The sequence below is a fragment of the Actinia tenebrosa genome, unplaced genomic scaffold, assembly GCF_029948245.1.
Source record: "Actinia tenebrosa isolate PJP-AT-01 unplaced genomic scaffold, QUT_ActTen_1.0 PGA_scaffold4__44_contigs__length_22323623, whole genome shotgun sequence".
In the NCBI taxonomy this organism is placed as follows: domain Eukaryota; kingdom Metazoa; phylum Cnidaria; class Anthozoa; order Actiniaria; family Actiniidae; genus Actinia; species Actinia tenebrosa.
Genome location: NW_028292581.1, coordinates 6904625 through 6928222, shown reverse-complemented (window position 1 = coordinate 6928222; position 23598 = coordinate 6904625). Strand labels below are relative to the sequence as shown.

The following is a 23598-nucleotide window of genomic DNA, read 5'->3' as shown; positions in this document are numbered from 1 at the left end:
GGCAGTTTATTTTTGCAAGTAATTATGGAAAGAGAAAGGAAAGGAAAGATTTATTGAGGTCATTACCATTTCTCCCGTCCACCGCTTCATGAAAAAAAAAAAAAGTTCTGAATAGTTTCTTCCCCGGAGATAGAGGGCAAGACAAATCCCCAAGTTTATCGGATATTTTGGAATGTCTGGGTGGATCAACGAGTAAATAAAGGGGGATTGTAAACTTTGCAGCTTATATTATATAGCCAAATCATCTGCAGCAAACTATTTCTAGTCCCATGGTTGCTTCTGTTCCGTCCCAAACGTCCCCGTCCCAAACAAGGAAATCTGATAGTCGTATCTCCTTTTCCCCTCCGTTGGATTCGGTAATGCTCAGAGTCCCCATATTTGTTGTTCTCAGCATCATCCTGTCTCGTGCGCCATAATTCGTATTTAAGGCTTTGAGATTTATTTAAAATGTTTTCTGTTTCCGAAATATCATTTTTTTATTTTACCGGTTATTTATTAACCCTCAGCACAACCACCAACGTGGATGACTAGGACTCTGCTATTCGTAGTTATGTAGACGGGATATTTGAGGAAAAAATAGGGATACTGGATATTTGAACCAGGCATTAGAGAGATAAGGGATATGGTAAAGAAACAACTTGGAAAGAATATAGGAATACGGCATAAGGGTATATTCAACTCCTCCTTCCCCAATCCCCCCCATGTATCCACCACACGTCCTTAGGTGTAGGAAGTTACCGTCCATGGGGCCTCAATCTTTGCCCGTGTTAATGCTGTCACTCCTTTTACTCTATGACAGTTTTTTTTTCCTCAAACTAAGCTTTCTTTTTGGTCTTTTTCCAACATAAAGAGCTTACTTCCTAGCACTTAAAAATTACAGCGATGCCTTTGTCTTCGACATACTGCTATAATTAAGAGCGTCTCGGTTCTATGCGGCGGGCATAAATAGACTCTCATATATGGCGCCAATGGCTGACCCATTGGACTCAATAACTACAAGCGAATTTGTCCCATCTAAGAATAATTATCTAAGGAGTTTAGCAAAATTTCATTGAAAACAAATTTACAGCATTCTTTAAATAGCGATGAATGTAGACCGCTGACCATCTTTAAAATAAACAAACCAGAATATTTTAGGCGCGCTTCGGTAGAAGTTGATCAAATTTTTCAGAAGCGTTTCAAAATATTTACTACTAGTAAAAATTCCATAACCAAAGTGCCCTAAAAGATCGATGGTTTTGCATTGCAAATCATGCTAAGCTCGATTACAAAAGTCTTCCAAGTTTGACCGCTTTTAACCTCGACATTAGATGGTCATGTTACGCTGGTTACGGGATCTTGAGACGCCTTGAGGCAGTACAAGCTATCCAGCAATAGAAATGGCTTATCATAAGTACGAGAATTCGAAGAAAGAGGAAGATCTTGCAGGATTTGAGGAGCTTTCTTTCCAAACTCATAGTTATCGACCAGAATATGCGTCTTATACCGATGCTAGAAGAACGGAGAGGGCTAGAAAGCGTAAGTACATCAAGAAGCAAATGGCCGATTGTTTGATTATAGATTTGTTGATTATAATAATTCATGAATTCTTCGATTTTTGTCATAAATTTGTAGCAGCTGAAAGACGAATTCGGGCGAGGGAAATCATTGAAAACCTACGAGGGAATGCAGCTAGTCTTTGTGGTATGTTGTGTACCAGTTTTCTTTTATTAATTTTCAATTATAAGTCAATTTATTTAGCACAGTCACGGCCAAGTTACTCAGTTACCAAATTAACTCGTATTAATTGAGAGGATAGAAAATTTTTAGAATTAGACGAGTAATTACTGTGATAATTTGATGGACGTTTAGCACAATTTTGCATTTGGTCTAATATATTTATTACAAATGATAATGTTTTTAAAACTTGGAGGCGTTTTACTTTCACTTCCAAAGGTGGACATGACCGTCAAGGAAGACCGATCATATCAATCTTGGCATCCAGGAACGATGAGTTGAACTCCGAGAAACTATCAGAAACCCTACGCTATTTAACACAAATACCAAGGTAACTCATTCAACTGCAATTCAAAAGCAAAAGCTTAAGTAATTTTCCTTTGTCTACATCTATAGTAGGTTTGAGTGGTAGAATTTTGAATTTACAATCGGAATTTACTTCACTTTGTTTTTTATTCTGTCATTGTGCAGGCAAGCGTTACGTTTGTATTGTTTTGATGATATCATCTAAAGTATATTTAAAAATTAAAAATTAATGTACCATTTTGACTTAATTAAGAATATTTCGACGTACTCGTACCTCGCCAAACCTAGCATTCCTTCCTCATCTGTATCATTCTTATTATCATGTGTGAAATGCTTCTACTGCAACGTCACTCTCTTGACAGAATGATAGCTACAGATTTCTTAATCTTTTTATAAATAATTATTGTCTTGGGATTTCTTTGACAAAAGGCTTTTCTGTCTAGGAAAATGCCGAAAGTTGAATGAAAATTTGATGAAAGCTTTAAAGCAACCTTCAAACCTATTCGATCTGTGTTAGTATTAAAATTACCCTGCTAGCAGAGTCTCCTTTTAATATTAAAATATGTTGTGAAACATAATATTTGTTTGGTGACTGAGAATGTGGGATTTGTCGCTGTTGTACGGAGCACAGTAGTTATGTATATTTAGTATCTCTTTACCTTAATCTTCAAATAGACAGGAGTAATCTTTGCATACATTAAATCTCGTGTTGTCACATACTAGAGTAGGCTTATATTTTTGCATGTTAAATGTCAGGACATTGTAGCTTAATTTCCTTATATTCTGAAGGTGTAGTTCATCGTGGCTCTAGCTGCCTGCACAAGAAAATGCCTTATGTATATCATTATACTTATGCCTAGAGGTAGTAAAGACATGGATATCGATTGTATTTACAATTATGAATTGTTTTTTAGATTTATGTTTTCACAAATTTCTTCCTTTGAACTACTGTCGACTACATTTGACCTCCATAAGATAAACCTAATCCAGGACTTTTTCTGATTGGCTGGTGAACTATCTTGTTGACATTTGTTGAAGAAGCTATTAAGACAGCTAAATGACCTCAAACAGGAAACTTGGAATTAAGGAATTTTTAATCACCTACACACAAATTTAGAAATTACACTTTCGATAAACAATCTAATTGGGAAATTTTAATAAATTGCTAAACATTCAAACCTTGCACTATAAATTCTTTGAAATTCATTCGATTTCAACTTAATCATATTTTAAATTTTTAACATAGTATTAAGCTTGACACCTTTAGAATAAAAATGAAATTTTCCAGTATTAAAGGTATATACAGGTAATGGACTGAACTCTTATAGGAGTAATAAATGATTAATAAATAGCCTCAGTCCAATAAACTGGGGGGAAGGGGAGGGAAGTGCCAAGGGGAAAACGGGGCAGAGGTGACAAGGGGGGAGGGGTAAGTAGGGTATTTGCTAAAATGATTATAAATGCTGAACTGCATTAAGCACATTTTAAAATTAACTGACGAAATTTTAGGGAGTAAAAGGTTGTAAACCTCATCAATTTTAGTCCATAGATTAATGGTTTTAATAAGAAAATAGTTGATAAGAAAGAATGCTGAGGGAATGAAAAAGAAAGAGCTTCGAATGATATTACAGTGTAGCTGTTGCATGTAATCTTGCTGGTCGCAACTTTTACTACATATGCAACAAAACTGAAAATGGGAACCCTACCCAGCTCTTGCATCATGTAGGAGTTGGAAATACGGTTCGATTCTGTTGTTGTGTGGGTTGCATCGTGTACTTGGCCCTGGCCCTTTAAAGTGATCAAAGTGAGAGTTGTAGGAAAATTAGGAAAAATAGAAGAGAATAGAAGAAAAAGAGGATAGAAGCAAAAAATGGAATTATAGAAAGGGAACTTGCCATTTGAAGGTGTAGGAACAATTGTAAATAAAGGTTAGGTATATGAGATTATATAAGGTACATGTCGTATGACTTTGAAAAGGCACGGAATGGAATTTCACCAAATCCTTTACTAAACCAATCTTTGCGCTGGATGAATGCATATCCAATGAGAATCACAGGACACAGCACCGTCACGGTCACGGCACGGTGCGTCCATACCGTGTTTTTTCCCCAGTCGTCATGCTTCACACGTATTCTAAGAGATTAATTTCCACGCTACAAATGTCGGAACTAAGTTCTTCAAAGCCAGATTAGTACTAATCCTGGACTAACTTAGGATTTATTTTATAGACTTCTGGCACGAAATCCCTACCTGGGATATTTTAACATCAATAAAAGTTTTCAATCCTCAAAAGACGGTATTTTTGTTATTGACCCCTAGATTGGGGAATTAGTGCAGGAGTCTTTATGTAGACATGTTTTCTTGGTAATCAAGTCTGGATTGGCGCTAATCAGGCTTCGAACAACTGGGTGTAGTCCAAATCGTGCGACATGCGTATTGGTTTTCGGCGGTAAAGTTGCTGATATGAGTTCGATGTAATACTGGAAAGTTTACGATTGTATGATAAACAGTAAAAACAACTTTCATTTATATGTAGTTTAAAAACTTTTTCCTAAACAGTAATGAAGTTCAAGGAAGAGGGTTCACGATTATCATCGATTTACGTGGATCAAAATGGAAGTCAGCTAAGCCAATGCTCAGGACACTGCATGTAAGTCAACACTGAGATCTTTAATCTATAATGACCCTTTTTAGTTTGGGCTCAATGTTTTCCTATTTCAGACCACGTGTCATTCCCGTGAGAATAAGATTCTTTGTTTGAATGGTATCCATATTCATGTGTCTTCTCATGTGCAACTATTAAACAAAGAAATAATACTTTAGTGAATGACACGTGGTCTGAAATGGGAATACCTTGCGCACAAACGTAAACGTTATACTTGGTTATCAATATTAGGTTATGAAAGGGGGGAGGGTGGGGGGTTCGTTTTTTTTGGCGTTTCTTTGACATATTACACAAACCCCATTTATTATTCAAAATGCGAAAATTTACATGTTAGGATATAGTCAAATGCGTGGGGCTAACGTTGCATTACCCTTATTGGTCCTTATGAGTGTATCGAAAACAGAGCCGGGAATTATCTGGGGAAACGTCATGCCGTACCCCCTTGAACTCCTCCATGCCAGAGAAGAAGGAAAAAAAAAAACAAAAAAAACAAAACAAAACAAACAAACAAACAAAAAAACGAAGAAGTTAAAAAAGACTCTGCTAGCAGGGTAGTCATACCGTTACAAAAGAAATAGTACTTTGACGCAATGTTATAACTATCGACATAATCTCTTGTATGAAAAAGATTCTCTTGCTACAGACCTTAAGAAGCGTGTAAAACTAGGCGAAAGCATCAACTGAGTAGCACTGGAATGAGAGAACATCAGGAACTAATAGTACCTTAATAAGGTAGTAGTTAATCATAGAACGTTTTTTTTCTTCCAGGATTCTATTCCTAACAAAATCCACCAAGTCATTATTATCAAACCAGATGCATTTTGGGAAAAAAGAAAATCTGATGCAGGGATAAAGAAAGAGCAATCGAACCTTGGATATGAGGTAATCTTAAGCGTTTTGTAGTTCCAAGTCGAGTGAGAAGCATGGACGTATCCAGGAATGTTTGAGAGCAAGGGGGGTCCAAACGTATACTTCATACGAAATATGCTACAAACCTGTGGCAAAACTAAATTTTAGGATAAACCAATTAATTATTAAGCGTCATGTATGACAGCTGGTCTGGACTCTCGACCCTTTCCCTGGATCCGTGCTTGAGAAGCTATTTACAATATGGCGTACAAGCCGGATCTAAATGCTGAAGATTTTTTGATGCCGGTTTTTGGCGGAGGGAAAAACCGTGCCAGAAAAAAAAAAAGAAAAAAGAAAAGAAAAGAAAACAAAAACATAAAAACAATAACAAAAAACAAAACAAACAAACAAACTTGAAGCATGGGTAAAAAAACATATGATAGCGGTTGGAGACTGTGCACTAAACACCTCACCCTACACGTGCTTAATAAACCTTTTTCAAATTAGTCAAATACCGCTGTGTTCATTGATCACAGACTCGTTTATACAGGGTTAGTCTCTTTTCATTGACTAAATATCCACAAATACCAACGTTAAAGTAAAGAATGTACAACTTCAACATTAAAAACACTTTGATATTCCACGGACATTCACTGAAGTAATTCCATACGAAATCGAGGCTTACCCTGTAGAACAGAGAATTAGTTGAAACTGGTGTAATGCTTTATGACTTGACTATGACTTTTCGGCCTTCTTATCAACAGACTATAATTTTGTCATCGACAAGTAAGCTTAGTCAGTTTGCTGATGACTTCCAGTTGCCCGAGGAATTGGGTGGAACTTTACCATATAATCATGATGATTGGCTACAGCGAAGAACGGTAAGTCGCCATCTCTGAGTCCAGTGAAATTCGTATTCGATTGGACTCCCAAGTTCATTAACACTTTATGGCAATGAACTAAGGCCTGGTTCATACGTGGCTTTATCGTCGCGCCGAACCTAATAACTGCACTCTTAAAGGCTCGACATTTTCGTTTTCACTATATATGTCTTGGACTTCTTCATGTAATGAAGAGGTGATAGTCTCAGACGAAATGCCGTGCCATGGCAAGACAAAGCCACAAGAAGTTGCTAGTTATTAGGTTCGTCGCGACGATAGCGCGACTTATGAACTGGGCCTTATATTGTGTGTAATGCGACATACATTCAGGGCAAATTCAAAGATCTAATTGGAATTTAGAGTTTTAGATTTTGCGGAGGGAGGAAAAAACCGGAGAACTCGCTTCCTCAGGAACCCAGGGGGAAAATTCTCTCGCTTGTTTCTCGCTTCAAAAAAAGCGAAAAACGAGCGACATAATTTTACCCCTGAGTTCCTGAGGATGGAGAACTCGGAGAAAAGGGAGAAACCTAACAAACTTTACTCAATGTGTTGCTGAGCGGTCTTGGAATCCAACAACGAGAAAGCGGGAAGCAGCAGTAATAGAAGGGATACAGTAATAATTTCAATAATCCTTTTTGTGCCATATTTTAGGCCATCGAAAGTTATATAGAGGAAGCTTCATCCACATTGAATGAAATTAACAATTTTCAACGAAAAATGGAATCAGACGCTTTAGGAGATACAATCTCCGCGACAGAAAGCCTCATCAGCGCACACGAAACGAAGCGCAGAATCTTGAACGCAATTTCGCAGCCAGTAATCAAACGAGGCCGAGATCTCGTACGCAAGATCGAAAGCTACGAGCCTCGGATACCCCAAGGATTGCGTCACTCGGGCGACCCTGTTTCCATGGAAACGGAAGAAAAAAGTCAGCTGAAGGAGATTTTAGAGGAATTGATAAGAAAGGATGATCAAGCGTTTCGTAGCTGGGAGAATAGAATGTCTGATCTTTTACAGTCAAGGGACCTGAAGGATTTCGAGAGTGGGTTTCATAAGGTATGAAAATGTGGTTCAGTAAAGATTGCACACCGGGTATAGGCGCGATTACACGGAGCAATTTTCTCTACGACTTGTCTCGCAAGTTGCATGAAGCAGTGCAGCGTGTGACCTACAGCGCATGTTTTAAAAAAATGTTACGAGACAACTTGCAGCAATTGCTTGCGTCTCCGTTGCACCGTGTAAACACTCATACGACTTGTTTCGCAACACTGACAAGACGAGACAAGTTGCAGAAAACATTGCTCCGTATAATCGTGCCTTAATTTCGTACATTTGTTTAGTACAGATATCGTGTTTCTCTTGAGAATGAAATTCTTTTTCTTCTTCGTTGTTTGAGTTGTATCCACATTCATGTTTCTTGTCATGCGCAACCATTAAAAAAAAAGAAGAAAAATTAAGGAATGACACGTGGTCTGAAAGCATGGCGCATTACCCTATAGACTTCTTGCAGCACGTGGGAATGCAGCTCAATTTGCAGCCCGATTATATTATTTTATATCTGTTTTACAGGTAGTTGACTGGGTAATGGGAGCAGGCGAATCTTATCTTTCTTCTTCAAATAAGATTGGGGATTCAATCCAAAACTGTGAGTTCAGCAAAAGAGCTCACGAAGATTTCGAATTTGCAGCAAGGGTAATTATTACTGTAACTATATTTTTATTGTTAGAGAGATAATAAGCAAAGGGCAACTTGTGACTATGATTCGACTGGATGGTTTTTGTGAATTATTCATGTGCATTAAGATAAGAGCTTGAATGGGGCCAAGGACAAAGGACGCTCGCAGATTTGTACTTGTCTCTTCTTTTTCCTTTTTAAGAAGTGTTATATAAGTCTCGGCTGTCAGCTTCACCCGAGTAGCAGTAGCAGTAGCAGTAGCAGTAGCAGTAGCAGTAGCAGTAGCAGTAGCAGTAGCAGTAGCAGTAGCAGTAGCAGTAGCAGTAGCAGTAGCAGTAGCAGTAGCAGCAGCAGCAGCAGCAGCAGCAGTAGCAGTAGGAACAGCAGAGACAGTTGTAAGTATAGCAGAAGCAACATTACCATAGGCAGTAGTACAAGTGACAGTGCCAGAGAAAGTTCCAGAAGTTTTAGTAGAAGCATTAGAGGTCAAAGCATTATTAGTAGCATTAGTGACATTGCCTATTATTTGCTTCTAACTTTCATTTTCTTATGCTCCATAACAAAGGAAATAATAACCCTGTTTGGTCGAGTTCGTGACTTGGGTAAAAGAATGCTTCACGGGAACCATTACGCAGCAAAAGAGATCCAACTTCAAAAAGACTATCTCGACAAGATTTGCCGTAGCTTCGCGTCCAGAATGTCACGGAGAAGCGATCTCGTTAATGGTGCCTTAAGATTCCATCAAAATGCTTCACATGTAAGTCAGAATAATAGTCCTGAAATGGGAAATGTTTGTCCTTCTGTGTGGTGTTGTTAATGTATGAAGACAAAGAAGAAGGGGCTACTTGAAAAAAGGCTATTTAAATTACACTGATTTCTTCTGCAAACCCGGCGCTTGGGCATATTGTTTTTTTCCATTTCAGATCACGTGTCTAGAGTACCGTGTTTGTTTCACGGTTGTTCATGAGAAGAAAAACGAATATTGACACAACTCAAACAAAGAATCTTATTTAAAAAATTAACACGTGGTCTGAAATGGGAAAACATTACGCCCAAAGCGGAGAGGTCTTTTTCACCTTTTCTCTGTTAAGATAATCAATGATCAATCATTTTTACTGTTCTTGAATCCACCTGTTCTGTTTAGTTGTCAAGTCTTCTGGATGATCTTCTAGAACTTCTGTGTTCTGATGCCATAATGAAAGACGACCTAGAAAGTGCAGAGACGATGCTATCCACGTTGGAACACAAGGCTGAAAGTAATTCAATATCATTTATATACCATTGTTCATATCCACATTGACAGGTCAGCAGGGACTTTATATACGATAAACAGGTTATGCTTTTGAATGATTTTATTTGTTGCGTAGATCATTTCTCTTGTTGTTGGATCTGGTCATTGCGATATTTTTTTATTATATAGACATTAGTGGTTTAATGGGAAATACGCCACTCGTATTTTTCATACCAACTTCATCCGGGACCTCGGTGACATATTTTCCATATCCTTATTTTGAAGATATCGATGACGTCTTTTCCAAAGTTTTCAACAAGTTTTTGTTTTTGAATGTGTCTATATTATGAAAAGAAAGTTACACGTTGGCTTGAAGATATGAAGATTATCGGGAACCGTAACCTTTTGTATATTTTTATTCCAGCGGTGAAACAATCTTACGAGGAGACAATGCGTGAGAGTCAGACATTGACGGAGGTTCTTCGTGATCCAACCACGACAGCTCAAGGAGAACCAATCACGCTGAACTGCGATGAAGCAATTCGTTACATACAGACAACATTAGACGATCTCACAGAACGAAAACAGAGAACAGATGAGCTCTGTGATGTACGGAGGCTAAAACTACAACAGCTGCTACAGCTAAAAACTTGTGAAAGAGACGCAGAGCAGGTACGGCTTGTTCCTAAATAATAGAAATAGACTTTTTTACTGATACGGCGGCCATCTTGGATGCTCAGTTTTTTTTTAAGTACATCTAAAAACCAATTGAATTTGCTGGTATTTGGAGCGATATATAAAACGCCAAAGCGTAAAACCAGTTAAAAAAAGTAACTTCGCCACTGTATTTTTTAAATATTTCTACGTTTGCTCCCTAGGCATCCAATGATTTAAGATGGCTACCGTAACCGTAAAAAGGTATAATTTACCCAATATCGTTTCCATCCTGGTACATTCTGATTCTTATAACAGCTCCTGGTAGTTTGTACCAGCTGTTTTTAGTACCTCCTCTCTTAGGCACCTTATCATGGTACTTTCTCTGGTTCCAGCTCTAGTTGGTACCTTGCCCCTTTGGCACCTAATCTTGGCACTTTGGTACCAGCGTTTCTTGGTACCTCCTTTTTAGGCAGGGAGAGACTACGTAGCAAGCAGTTGATGTAATGTGTTCATAAAAATACAATGAATCGCACCTAATACAACAGATAGAACGACAATAGAATACAATAGATTTTCGGAATACATTACATCAACTGAGTGCTATGTAGGTTCTCCCTTTTTAGGCATTTTAATGTTAAAATGGCATGTTAAAACTCCTGTTACTTTCTCGTTCTGGTACCAGGTCTTCCTGGTACCTCTTAGTATTCTCACATGACTTGTAATGTTTCTCTTGCCAGGCAATAGCTTGGTTACAACAGCTTTACAGCGGAGCAGTTGACACATCAATCGATGTAGGGCGGACCTCTGAGGAAACGTTACACCTCCAGCAAGAACACGACAAAGTTGAAGGCACTGCAAAGGTTTGTTGTCTCGCAGTACAAAAATCTATGCTTCGAAAGTTCTTCTGGATTATAACACGTGCAGAATGACACAGACGAAGTAGGGTATTGATCTCAATCAAGGCGTTTCCATGCCATTCCTTAGGCACGTGTCATTAAAAACTTTGTGTTTTCTGATAATTTTATGAAACGCTTTGATTGACGTCCTATTTTATCGCGACGGCAAATTTTACGATTTCGCGAGTGTGATTAGGAAGCAATATATTGTCTGACCAACGCTCCTGTGAAATAGATGGGAATTGATATCGACGTGCTTCCGTTTCTTTTTTCAAAACAAAAAACAAGAAAATGTTGAAGAAACTTGAACTAAAACTTAATGACCCTTAATGACTTAATGACTCTTGCAAAACTGGACTAAGTAACCGGTTAACTTGTCTTCTTACCTGCTAATCCTTGACGTTTAAAATAGAAGCAGTACATTAACAACATAAAGTAACCATCGAATGTACCAATTTCAGGGGACCTACGATTACGGCAAGCAGCTGTTGCAAGCCTCCCTAGTTTTACGGAGAACGTGTCGATATGATTTGACTCCAAATCAGGAAATGGAAGAAACCCTGGACGAGGTGTGGTTGGACTTCTCAAGTGCTATGGCTGAACGAGGAGCTCGCTTGTCTGTTGCACTAATGTTTTATCGCAGTGCAGAAATGGTATGTTTACATACAGATCTCTTTTGTGTGTTGCGTATTTTGCAGGAGTAGTGTGAATAGTATAAACCATGGTATGATAATAATAATATGTTTTTACACTCATTGTTGCGCTCATTGGTCACAATTTATGTCTTATGCTGTTATATTCACCCACAGGTGAATATAACGCGCGCACGCGGACACTTCTTTGTCGATTTGTGAAACTTGCAGAGATAAATAGAATTTGACCAAAAATCACTTCGATTTTCGGGCTTCAACCAAGATTGGAGCCTGGCTCTTTTGTGATTGTCCCACTCTGTGATAAAACACCATACCATTCCCAAGATAATAAATACCCCCTAAAGATGGTTCATCTTTAGGGGTACTCATATTTGATTATTATTGCATAGTTAATGCAGAGAATAGATGAGATTCGTGCCGAATTTCTCCATGAATATCTTCCTATCGAACTCGCTCAAACTACAGTGGATGAGGCTGTTTTCGCGCACGAAGAAACCAGACAGAGTGTATCGAAGGAGTACAAGGAGACTGTTGCTATGGGAAAGGCTTTGATTGACAGAATGAATCTCCCAGATGAAGGATCTAGGGCTCCTCATCCTCTTGAGGAGTGTCTGGAGGAGCTCGAGGAGTCCAAGCAGTCATTTAACGAGGTGTGGGAAGATAGAGATGAACGTTTGCGAAACTGGAAGCATGGAGAAGACTATGGGGATGACGTGAGAGAAGTAAGTAGAAGTCTTCCTGACAGGAATTGTCTGCAAAAAATGGGGACTATTTGGACTATGGAGACTATATGGACAATATATACCTTTTTAGCTTCGTTGTTTGTTGTGCACATTTCAGACCATGTGATGTCACTCTTAGGAGTTGATTCTTTCATGTGTAAATATTTTAACATGTTCGTCATAAAAGAACGATTCTCAAGGGAATGCCATGTGATATGAATTGGGCAATTTGCATACGAAGGTAAAAAGGTATAATCTATATTATATAGGGCTCCTCAGAATACCATGCTTCACTCACCGGCTCACTGTATTCAATTAGGATATTATTATAACAAACTGGTTGACGAGAAATTAGATAAAACTGATAGATAAATAGACAACTAAACTGATTTACCTTAATCGTCAAGCAATCGTTGTTGTTAAGGATTTTTCGGGTTCATTTAGCCAGACGTGTCACTCGAAGGATCACTCGAATCATGAGTGAAAACTCCCTCCCACCCACGAGTAACTTTAGTCACTTGAAAATAATTCTCTTCCCATCCCAAACGGGTCATTTTTAGTCATACGACGACGAGCCGAAATCAATTTTCGAATGATTCAAACTTCCCGCCTCATTAATTACAAAAGATTTGATTCGTTCATAACTAGTTGGTTTAGTGATTCCCTCGACTCGAGTGAAAAACGTCTGCGTATGCTCCGAATCCGTATGCAAATTAGTCAAAACATATGTAAATTTGACTTTCATACATGCCTGATAAATTGGACTTCACAAAATGCCAAAACTTAGTGTCCATGCTTGAAACTCAAGCGTAATTCTTTCATATTGTGTTTGTTAATAACAGTATCTTGGTCTGACAAAAGTATACTCTCGAACGTTTTTGTATACTTGGAGAAAACAAACATTTATTTTCTCACTCAAACTCTTCAAAATTCGTAGAAAACGTGCTGAAATGCACGCATGCACAAACGCTTTTCTCTGGTGTCGATTTCCTCGAAGTTTTTTTTTAGCGATTTTAGATTAACGCTCTGACGATTTTGCTGATACGGTTTCATAAGATGTGGACTGTGGGATTATAGAGTTACTTGTCTCAAGCATCCGCAGCATCCAATTTTATCCAACATCCATATGAAAAAGTTGGTTCAACGTCGACTCGAGCTTATATTATTTTTGTCTGTAGTTTTTCGTCTGGTTGCACTATAAAGCTAAAGAACTGAAGAAAACTGAATGGCTAGTTGGTGAAAATCTACACGAGGCTCAAGAGCTTATGTCACTTCTCAAACAACAAGAAACTGACATCAAGGTTTGTGAATAAATGTGAGAATTGGTTATTTTGGCTCTGCATTCCTTCATTTGGATTCCCCATCTTATCGAATATCTCCTCCACCCACCGTTTGCCCTTACATTCCACCCGGTTTGAGAACCTTTCTTTATTTTGACCCTCGACACAACCGTTAAAGGATCTTCATACCTTATATTTGGCCCTCCATCCCTCCGTTTTGCCTCTCTATACCACCATTTGAAACCTTCCATCCAACAGCTCAGTCCTACAACACACCGTTTAAGGACCTCGATCCCTCTTGTCAACTTCCATCCTACCACTTGAGGACCTCCATCCCTCCAGTTTGCCACTTCATCCCATCATTTGTGCGCCGCGATTACTCTGGTTTGTCTCCCTCCAAGTCACCATTTGAGGACCTCCATCCCTCCGGTTTGCCACTCCATCCCATCATTTGTGCACCGCGATTCCTCCGGTTTGTCTCCCTCCACCCCACCATTTTAGAAATTCCATCCCTCCCTTTGGCCCTCCTATAGTTAAGGGACATCAAGAACTCCCCCATACTTGTGTGCAAACGTTTTCCTGCACAAGAACTTTGAAATCGGAGAAGTCGCAGCAAAACTTACCGTGTCCTGCCGGAGAAGCACTGAAGCGAGATTGTTTTACATAGATTTTAATTCTAATTGTTCAGCTTTTCGCAAGCGAGTTAGAGTTTGCCACATGAACGACCATCAAAGTTTCATTTGTTTTACACGGCTTTTAGTTGTAAAAGTTTACTTGTACGACAATCGAGGATAACGTGACGGTCATTCGTAAAATCGCGGGATCACGAACACTATTGAACTTTTGTTAGACTTCTTTCACCATCCAATCCACCTTCAAACCATTAATGTGTGAATCAGTCAAACTGTCCTTCTAGGGCAATTAAATGACAAGACTATTTATTTATCTAATGGGTGCTTTTACTAAGGGTCTCGGTTTGACGAGGTAAAGACCAAAAGTATTCTTAAACTGTTTTTGGCCAAAAAATTATTGATAAAACAAATTAGCAATGGTTTAATGGCCTTGTCAAGCGAACTAATTTGATTGGGTAACTATATAATTTGAATCAAACATGGCTCTCTTTAAACACAGCATTAATGTGATTACAAAGAGAGACAGATATTTGCCTAGTGGGGCGTGGAAAAGCTATTGGAATTTAGCTATTGCTATGCGTGTTTATCTTGTGTCCATTTGGCATTTGATCTTTGCATAATCACTGATCATTGGTTTTTGGCCGTGGATATCGTACACAGTCAAGCACAAATTCATTATTCTTCTACTTTACTTGGACATTCAAGTACATCTGTATTATACATAGTCATTTATAGGTAAGCCATTTACCGTCGCTACGTAAATGAGTTGTGTAACAGTGTTAAAATTGTTAAGAAAGTTCTTGAGTAATTTGATGAATTCTTCTTCACGCGAGTTAGTGTCTTGGACGCTGTAAATTGACTAGACACCTCAAACGCTATAAACACCATACTTGAGCGGGCATAACATCTTAAGTAGTATTCATTAACTGATATTAGCTCGGCTATACTCGTAGCCTATTCTGCAAGGACTTTACAACGCTCAGCGTTGGTAACTATCATGACTTGATATCTGACAAGCTGTCTTTCACTGAACTAGTAATGCAAGATCAAGCTGACCTAACGATCATCGTATTCTAACAATCTAGTTAGTTTTCTAGTTAGAAGTGTGTTCTAAATGACTTAATTTCTGTCACTATCGAAATTGTGGTATGCAAATGAAGTGGATACTCAGATTGTTAATAAATTTAGCACCTACGGAGCACCGTCGCTAACTGTATACTTTTGATTCTGTTGAAAACATTTGCAAACATGACACCAAAGAACAGGTAAACAAACTTCGTAGGAAAAATCTATGCTCCACTAGAATCGAAAATGCAAAGGTCTTTATAAATAATTGAATATTTATTACTCGTTATCGAGATGAATTATGATACAGTAAAAATAAAACCACTTAACATTAAGTAACCGAATTAAGATATATCGTTATCGATATTTCCTTGTAAAAACTTGAACTATTTTAGGCACTTTGTTTGCTTGACTTACCTTCATGATTAACAATAATTTACATTTTTCTTTTATTTTGATCAACAAGTCAATTTATTTCCAATTTTTACCAAATGTTTTTATTTTAACTTCATTTACATATAAATTGTTTGTGTATTGTGTAGTGCTCATTAAAATCCGCTCTGCGGCTTAGAGACAATACAGCAAAATAATAGAAATATGTTAAGAAGAGTTTGTATTATTGAGAACTTTTAAGAGATAATTCCCGAAACAAGCGTCTTTTATTATTTAATATGTTTTATATGCTAAAAAAGATTCCAATACTGTTAATTTCGTTTATATTTTTTTGTGTGTATGGTGTTGTAGATCCCAGGTCAATAGGTCATGAGTCGACTATGAGACGAGTATGGCAATGGATTTTAACCGAGATTGTAGTTTGTTCTATCAGTTAAAGAAACTAGTCATTCCGCAAGGGATTTTACTCTAGCTATAGACAGACTAACAGGATTCTACCTTCAATCTAGATGTAAAAATTCATTTTTCTTGGTTTATATCCCTGTTTAGATACCCAGGTGTTGGATATAATCCTCTGTTCCATTTTATCTCGAGACATACGAAGACTTTTAATCTTTATTTTATTATTAACATTTTATCACTTGAGATCCGAAAAAACAACGTAGTTTAGCCTAATTAACCCATGTTCTTCTACCATATGCTCACACTCTCAGGAATTTCATACTCTTTGAAGCCATTCCACATATTTCAAAAACTGTCTTATCGTTGGAGCAGTTGTCGGACAAATTTGGATTGAGCTTTAAGGTTAAGGTAAAGTAGTAAATCTCTTGAGAATGAAATCTTTTGGAGTACTTGAATTACACGTTTGTGTTTAGAGGAGATGCTTCGCTTGATGTTCACGAGAGCTATAATATCAAAAACATTTGTTGCTTATAAAAAGAAAGGCCCTTTTTATCTCTCTTTTTTTAATTGCACTAAAATTTATAATCAGGGCTTATGTTGGTTTTTATCCTTAAACAAATTCTAACTATCTGGTTATTAGATCTTGATACCTCTACTGCCAGAATCCTTTTCTTAGTTAGTTTAGGTATCTTGCGTCTCCCAAAGGAGTTAAAACACCGGAATAATAATAATAATCATAACAATGAAAAAAATGGAAAAGAATTATAGTCGAGTAGTCGTTTACCATTTCCAAAAGAAAAACAAGAAAGAGAAAAAGAAAAGAAAAAAAACCCAGTCTGAATAATTTAATTCATTGGCTCGAATTAATCAGGCCATTAAACACTCAAGTTAATTTAAGAGTAAATAAAAATTAATCAATAGATAAGCTTATTAAATAAATGGGCTAATAAATGAATGAAATAAAAGGACAATGTTTCTCAATGTAGTGTTTGTTGCTAATGGCTTTTTCTCGCCGCAGTGATCATTGGTTTGATCCTATAATCATACGTTGGTAGAGTTGATTGTTGATTCCCCTTGATTCGAGGCTTTCATTTCCAGTTTTCGGCTCATTAATTAAAACACTTCCCAATCCCAACGGCAGATATCAGAGGCATTTGGGTCAATAAAATGAAATGTAACAATTGCTTGAAGGAAACAGCCGGAGTGTAACACTGATATCTGGTATTCGATCTTGGAACGAATGCACAGCTTTGTATCATATTAATAAAAATCAGTGTTAGCCTCGCACGACACAAACTATTTATTTCAGTATTTATTCATTGAAAGTTTATAAAAAAAGTATCATTTGTGGTTTACAGAACTGTTTATTTGTAAACACGTTTCACTTCAGTTTTACCTAGTTTGTTGAGTAGAGTAGCAATGACATATATCAGAAGAACAGCAGTGAACCTTACTAAGCCATATAGGACGGTATTATTATCAGCAATAGGCCGGATTAACCCAGGACCCATAATACTTATGATACTCACAATATTCTTCAATCATATTTTAAATATCCAATCACCTTGAACCCATCTGCGTTTCAGTGCTGATTGGAATAAATCGTTTGCTGTTGTTTATCTAAGGTTTTCTAGAATAATAAGTATGAGTTTTTAATATTTTAAGGTTTTGCTGGGCAATATATGGTTGGTATTTACATTTATGTCACTAAGCTCTTGGGGTCAAAGTTTCAATCGTTCAAAACAGGTCGGGAGTTTTACGAATACTTTTTTTTGTTTTTGACGTTTTCGAGACCATTTTCAAGGTTTTCATTTTTTTCCACTTCTTATTTTTTGGTTAGTTCTGCGTATGAATGCAGTATAATTTGTTTGAAATTTTCTATTTTCCATTTTAAAGTCATCTTCAATCTTATCAAATTGGGAAAAGAAATATCTGTAATTTCTAACAGATTCCGTTTTGTTTTTCCCTTTTTTTCTCAGTTGAGAATTTTGTTTTTGCATTTCAGCGAAAAGAAGACGAATTCCACGAGATTTTATGGACCGTCAAGCAAATTCACCCTGTAGATAGTCAGAATAGACAGGAAACAATGGCAGAATCTTTGGAAGATGCCTGGAAAGATTTGAATTCACAATTAGAAGGAAGGCGAATCCTCCTTGACACTTCATTGGCTTTCCATCATGGCGTGGAAGAGGTAAGAGTTTTTCAGTTTTTTCTTCAGAATTAAAAACAAAGCAGGTTAGGAAAAACGAACCGCAATTGTACTAAATGATCTGAAGCATTATCGACAGTGGGACAATAAGATTTTTTAATTGTTTGTCTTTCATAGTCGTCAAGTTGGTTAAATGTAACAATACATTTCTTTGTCATCCAACATGGCGGTCACTTGTACTGTTATATCGTTCACTGTTTGGAATGAAGCATTATGATTTTGCGCAGTTCTTTTCAAATTTACGCCCTACTAAAGGCTGTTTTTCATAGCCGCAATGCTTGTTCAGTTCAATCGCCAGTTTTTCCGCGTTTTGTTCATTTTGTTATGTCAGCCAACATGGCGCCGGGTCACGTGACCTGTTATATCATTCTCTTGGGAATAATTCAGCGCAAACTATCTATAGAAATAAGAGGACGTATTTTTTTCTCTTATACTGCTTAAATTCCCTTTGTATTGTTTAATTCACTTTGCCTGTAAAAGGCTCACATTATAGACGCCGGTTGGTTCATTAGGTCACATTCACTTGACATTACTTTCAATGAAACTTCCACCAAAGTACGTCATGGCTGCTTTTCTTGGTCTATGTTGATGAATATGAACCAATTTTAGGGTGGAGCTTTGCCTTTAAAATATTCGACGTACTCTCTTCGGCACTGGATGATATTTCTATATCCTTCTATTACGTCCCATCTGCATAGCACAATCCTATCTATATCTCTTTATCTATCTATTTATATCAAGATTAGTATCAATCTTAGTGCTATTAAAAACTTCTGTTATGATAGCATAGTTGCATTTGTCTTTTTAAAGACATCCTTTTTTCAAGTATTTCGCTTTTTTATGTTCAAATAAAAGAAATAAGCGCGAAACTGTTGGTTTACAACTAAATGCAATAAATGAGAGAATAAGTTCTTATTAGTCAAAAACCAGGAGAAAAATCCTTGATTACAGTCGATAACTTGCTTTGAGAACTTTTTTGTTACAAACTTTGCAATTCGCTATTGCCTTGTCATTCAGGTTGGCAACCAACCCTTCAGCGTAACCTCAATTTTGTAATGATCATTTGAGGTTTACACCCATTAAGTTCAAACACGTACCAAACACTACTATAGGTATAATTGAAGACATCAGTTTTTTTTGCTGACAAACTTTAAGGCATTTTTACATTCTATTTTATTAGTTCACATATACGGGCTAAATATACTTACGGACTATTAATATACTGATATTATTAACTATCTAATATATCAATTATAATACTTTTAATTAAGCTTCAATAATTTTTTTCTTTGTCTGTGAGTTATTTATCAGAGATTTAGATAATATCAGCCATTCCGAGGTTGAGGGAAAAAACTGGGACTAGTGAGCATTGCAGTGCATTGTGGAGCTGTTTTAGGGGAATTTCCAAGATGACGTCTATTTCTTCCCCTAAAACAGCCCCACAATGCACTGCAATGCTCACTAATCCCAGTTTTTTCTCAACCTCGGAATGGCTAATATTAATAAGGAAGGAACAACCTTGTTCCGCGTCAACAACTTCATAGGAAATTGAGAAATGTTTGGTTTGTAGCAATAAAAGGCCAATTCTACGAACCCTACTCCATCTGCCCTCCTTGGCCTGGTTCAAGCTTTCCTTGAAATTTAAAAAAAGTCTTGCCGTACAATTCTAAACAGGATTTGAGGCATTTTACTCAATTTGGTGAAGCAAATGGCTTTGATTTGTTCTATTTTTAATAATCACGTTCTAGTGCGTTGATTCGAGTCCGTGGTACGTCGTCCATCTATCAATGTAGCGTTGTATTTATATTTCTTAGAGTGCATACAATATATCCGTGAAAAAGTTAACTAACAAAATTGTAAAAAGTAGTGCAAAGTTTTGTAGAGCTACGGTCTACTAAGGTCTACTGAGCTTACTAGTTTATAGCAAATTTGTGCAATTTCTTACAAAGATTTTCACGGATATATGGTATGCACTCTAGCCCTCCAACTAATTGCCGACCCTCTTATCCAAGGCTAATGACTTTAGTCACGATAGAGGCGCCGGCCATTTCTAGGAAATCCAAGCAGATGCACCGCCACATCTGTCGAGAATCGCACGGCTTCTGGATCAAAAAACAACACGGATTATAGTCTGTCATTCATGTTTTATGGATTCTTATTCCACTGCATATTCATTAAAAATGCAACTTTTAATTTTCGTCGCACTGTTTTTGAACGTCACGCTGCATGAGATGGCTGTGACCTATTTTCAGTCATGCATCAGTTTAGTCAAAACACAGTAAACAGATCACTGATCATCAATTTTTATATTTAGCATTTCATTTGTAGTATTTGGGCGGCACAGTTCTGGAAAATTCGTATTTGGGCATCCAAGAATGCGGCGATTAAAGAAATATTTGACTTTTGATGGTAAAACAATGAAAAACTTGAAACAGACAATTAGTTTGTAACAAGAATTTTCGCTAATAGGTCAGGGCGTTGACTTCTCAGTCTAAATAAGTTTTGCTCGTTAATATTAGTGTTTTATGCAAGAACATCTTTGTCAATGGTTATCTAAAGGATAACAGTATTCCCAGGTATTTCTGTGGTACTTCAAGTGCTATCTTGTGCATAAGTGAAATGACATCACTTGCCCTTTGGAAAAAAGGCCATGTCCAAATATGGGCCGGCTAAGAGTGTTTACCATCGAGATTATTTTAGAAATGAGCCGCTGGCTCGCACGATTTTAGCTCGTAGTGACCTTTCAGGGCAGACTCAATGAAAAACGACAAGCTAAGGAAAAATTGTTTGCTTAGGGATTTGTGATATTATTTTTGACTTCTGATGAAAATGTAGAAGCAGCTGAATCCTCTCTCTCTCTCTAAAAAAAAAAAAAAAAAAAAAAATGCACGCAACAAAAAACGATTATCTTTTAAACTAATACCCATAATGAATTGTTAAGCATTTAATTTCCTAACGTGAATTCATGGGAAGGCATGATAATCTCAGCCTCCGAAATGGGATAATGAAAACAATATAACCAAAGCAGTTTATTCGGGGGCGGCCATTTTCTCATTAAGTTTCTAGTATTGCGTCAATGTTAGATTAGTTATCTAGGAGTGGTCTTTCTATAGGTAGCGGTCTGACCCCCATAACACCATAACAGTACGAAACGTTGATTCACAATAGACAAACTGGTGAACCAAACCTCGTAAAACAGCATACTCACTAGAGGGTCATTCATAGGTTGCCGAAGACTACCTTGAATAAAGCCAGATGCAAATCGGATAAATATGATTGTCAACAGCGCTAATCATCAATATTCCAATGACGTCGCCATTTTTAATACACTATTGAACAGAAATAACTTCCATTGGGATTAAAACTTCGGAAATTTTGATTCGATTAATAGACAGACATGTTGGAGACATGTCGAGGTTATGATTCAGTGAATTTAATTGTCGTTGTGTTGTGCATTTCTTAGATAATAAAAAAACCTAAGTTTCTTTCTAAGTAGACCTCTGACCTTCTAAGATTGTCAAATTTCAAGTTGTCACATCGATTGGTATGACAAGAATGGTTGGTAGTATAGCTCGGTAATGCCAACCCAGTTCACTGGAAACACTATCCCCTTTGCACTACCCTAAGCCGTACGTACAGCTGTCTTGGACGAGCCTTTCAGTGAGAAGTTCACTTTGTTTTACTGTATTCTGGTGGGACAGAGTTAACGAAATACCTGAATAACTTCATCAAGCTCAACAAACAGCTTAAGGTATTGTGTTAAACTATTAGGAAGGGTTCGTAGACCGTCTCGGCTTCTGTTTTCGGTACCATGCTACTGCTATTTACAAAGAACTCAGTATCTTTGCATTACTATCTGAGCCATAAACGGTTTTAGGCTGCAGCAATTAATTTCGCATAATTCCTTGATATTTACCTATTCTCTAGCAGTTATGTTTTACAAATTTAAGTGTTTTTTTTTCTACTCAAGTAACAAATAGGTTTATTCTTGCCGCAATTTCAAGTGATCATGGAAAGCCTAGGTTAACAGTCATGGTTGTTCGTACATTTTTGTTGTATGTCTCGTAGACCAGGGCGTTCTGATGGCGAACACTTCTTTCGTTCTGTTCATTACATCCTTGTATTGTAGAGAAAAAACTACTTGATATTTATTGATTCTGTCACCCACTGTTACACATAATGTTCGAAGAATTCTGTTCAACCATGTGCTTTTATTTTTCAAGATCTTTTAAATATTTGAGGTTAAAGTATATAGAGATATTCCATAGGTACTTCGCTCTTCAAACTTTAAGATCATATCACTATGCGTTGGTTTTAAATTTTCAAATCAAACTTCCAAGGGCGATACATCTATTTTGCATCCCCAATACAATCCCAAGATCACGATGGCGCAAATGATAAAATAAACTCTTTTATAATCAAATATATAAGAAATTGTCTCAGTAGAAATGTCCAAAGTGTAGTCTTCTTAATATTTTTCTTGATGTCATGTAACAGATTTTGACAATTTTAATGCGAGTCTCGATCACTCAAACAGTTCATAGTTGCCTTGCGTGACTTGAGATAAAGGTGTCTTGTACAAAGAAATGTCAAATACAAATGGCTGACCTTTTTCATCATGCACACTCCTAGACGATTCGACTCTCATTTCATGCGTACTATAAGCAACACGTTTGTATTATAAAGGCGTGATATAAATACCTCCAGGGGACTTTTGATTTCATTGTCGGGAGCTGCATGACATCTACTGGCGTTTTTAATGAAAGTCCATTGAGGAATATAATTCACAGCACCGAGAATCTTGAAAACAAAGACCATTACTTTTGATATTATGTTTTCTCATTTATTCTAAAATCTGTGTTTTGGGGTTTATTGAAATAACTATGTGAAACTAAGATACATTTTAAGAAGATTTATTTTAAGTAACGGAGACAACCTTGCTGATGAACAAAGTGAATAAAAATGCGTTTTGCACGTTTTATTTAATCCAAAATCCCTTGGCATCAAGCTTTGAAATTTCACAAAATTTTACGTTTTTTTTAATTTATAGCTAAAAACTTCGTAAAAATGTTGCACCGAAACTCGTTTGCAACCACGGGTTAAGGAGATAAGTTTTCTTAGAGTTGTTAAAAGACTGAGTTTAAAAACAAATGAAAGTTTTATGATCTTCATCAGTTCTAGTATTTTCTTCGTAGCATCCACTTCAAATATTTGCGCCAAAACTACGACGATGCATTTTGCCATACAAAAATATATGTATATACATGTAAAATGTTCCACGTCTATATTGCATACATGCATCAAAATACGCCATTTGTTTATCATTATATGTATATAATCATCAATATTTTGATCTGTCTTTGTGGT

At 37.0% G+C, this 23598-nt stretch overlaps 1 protein-coding gene across 1 annotated transcript in view; it reads left to right on the top strand.

Moving 5' to 3' along the window:
- Window positions 1-1193: 1193 nt before the first annotated feature.
- The window catches only part of LOC116288075 (uncharacterized), a 160771-nt gene continuing 138366 nt past the window's right edge, over window positions 1194-23598 (top strand). Inside the window, 16 exon segments of the mRNA XM_089036454.1 lie at window positions 1194-1518; window positions 1615-1683; window positions 1936-2047; window positions 4582-4672; window positions 5456-5569; window positions 6301-6417; window positions 7069-7473; window positions 7987-8109; window positions 8657-8848; window positions 9236-9347; window positions 9747-9994; window positions 10717-10839; window positions 11337-11528; window positions 11918-12250; window positions 13429-13551; window positions 18028-18213. Of these exon segments, the coding sequence (XP_088892580.1) occupies window positions 1380-1518; window positions 1615-1683; window positions 1936-2047; window positions 4582-4672; window positions 5456-5569; window positions 6301-6417; window positions 7069-7473; window positions 7987-8109; window positions 8657-8848; window positions 9236-9347; window positions 9747-9994; window positions 10717-10839; window positions 11337-11528; window positions 11918-12250; window positions 13429-13551; window positions 18028-18213 (2679 nt within the window). The 5' untranslated portion in view covers window positions 1194-1379.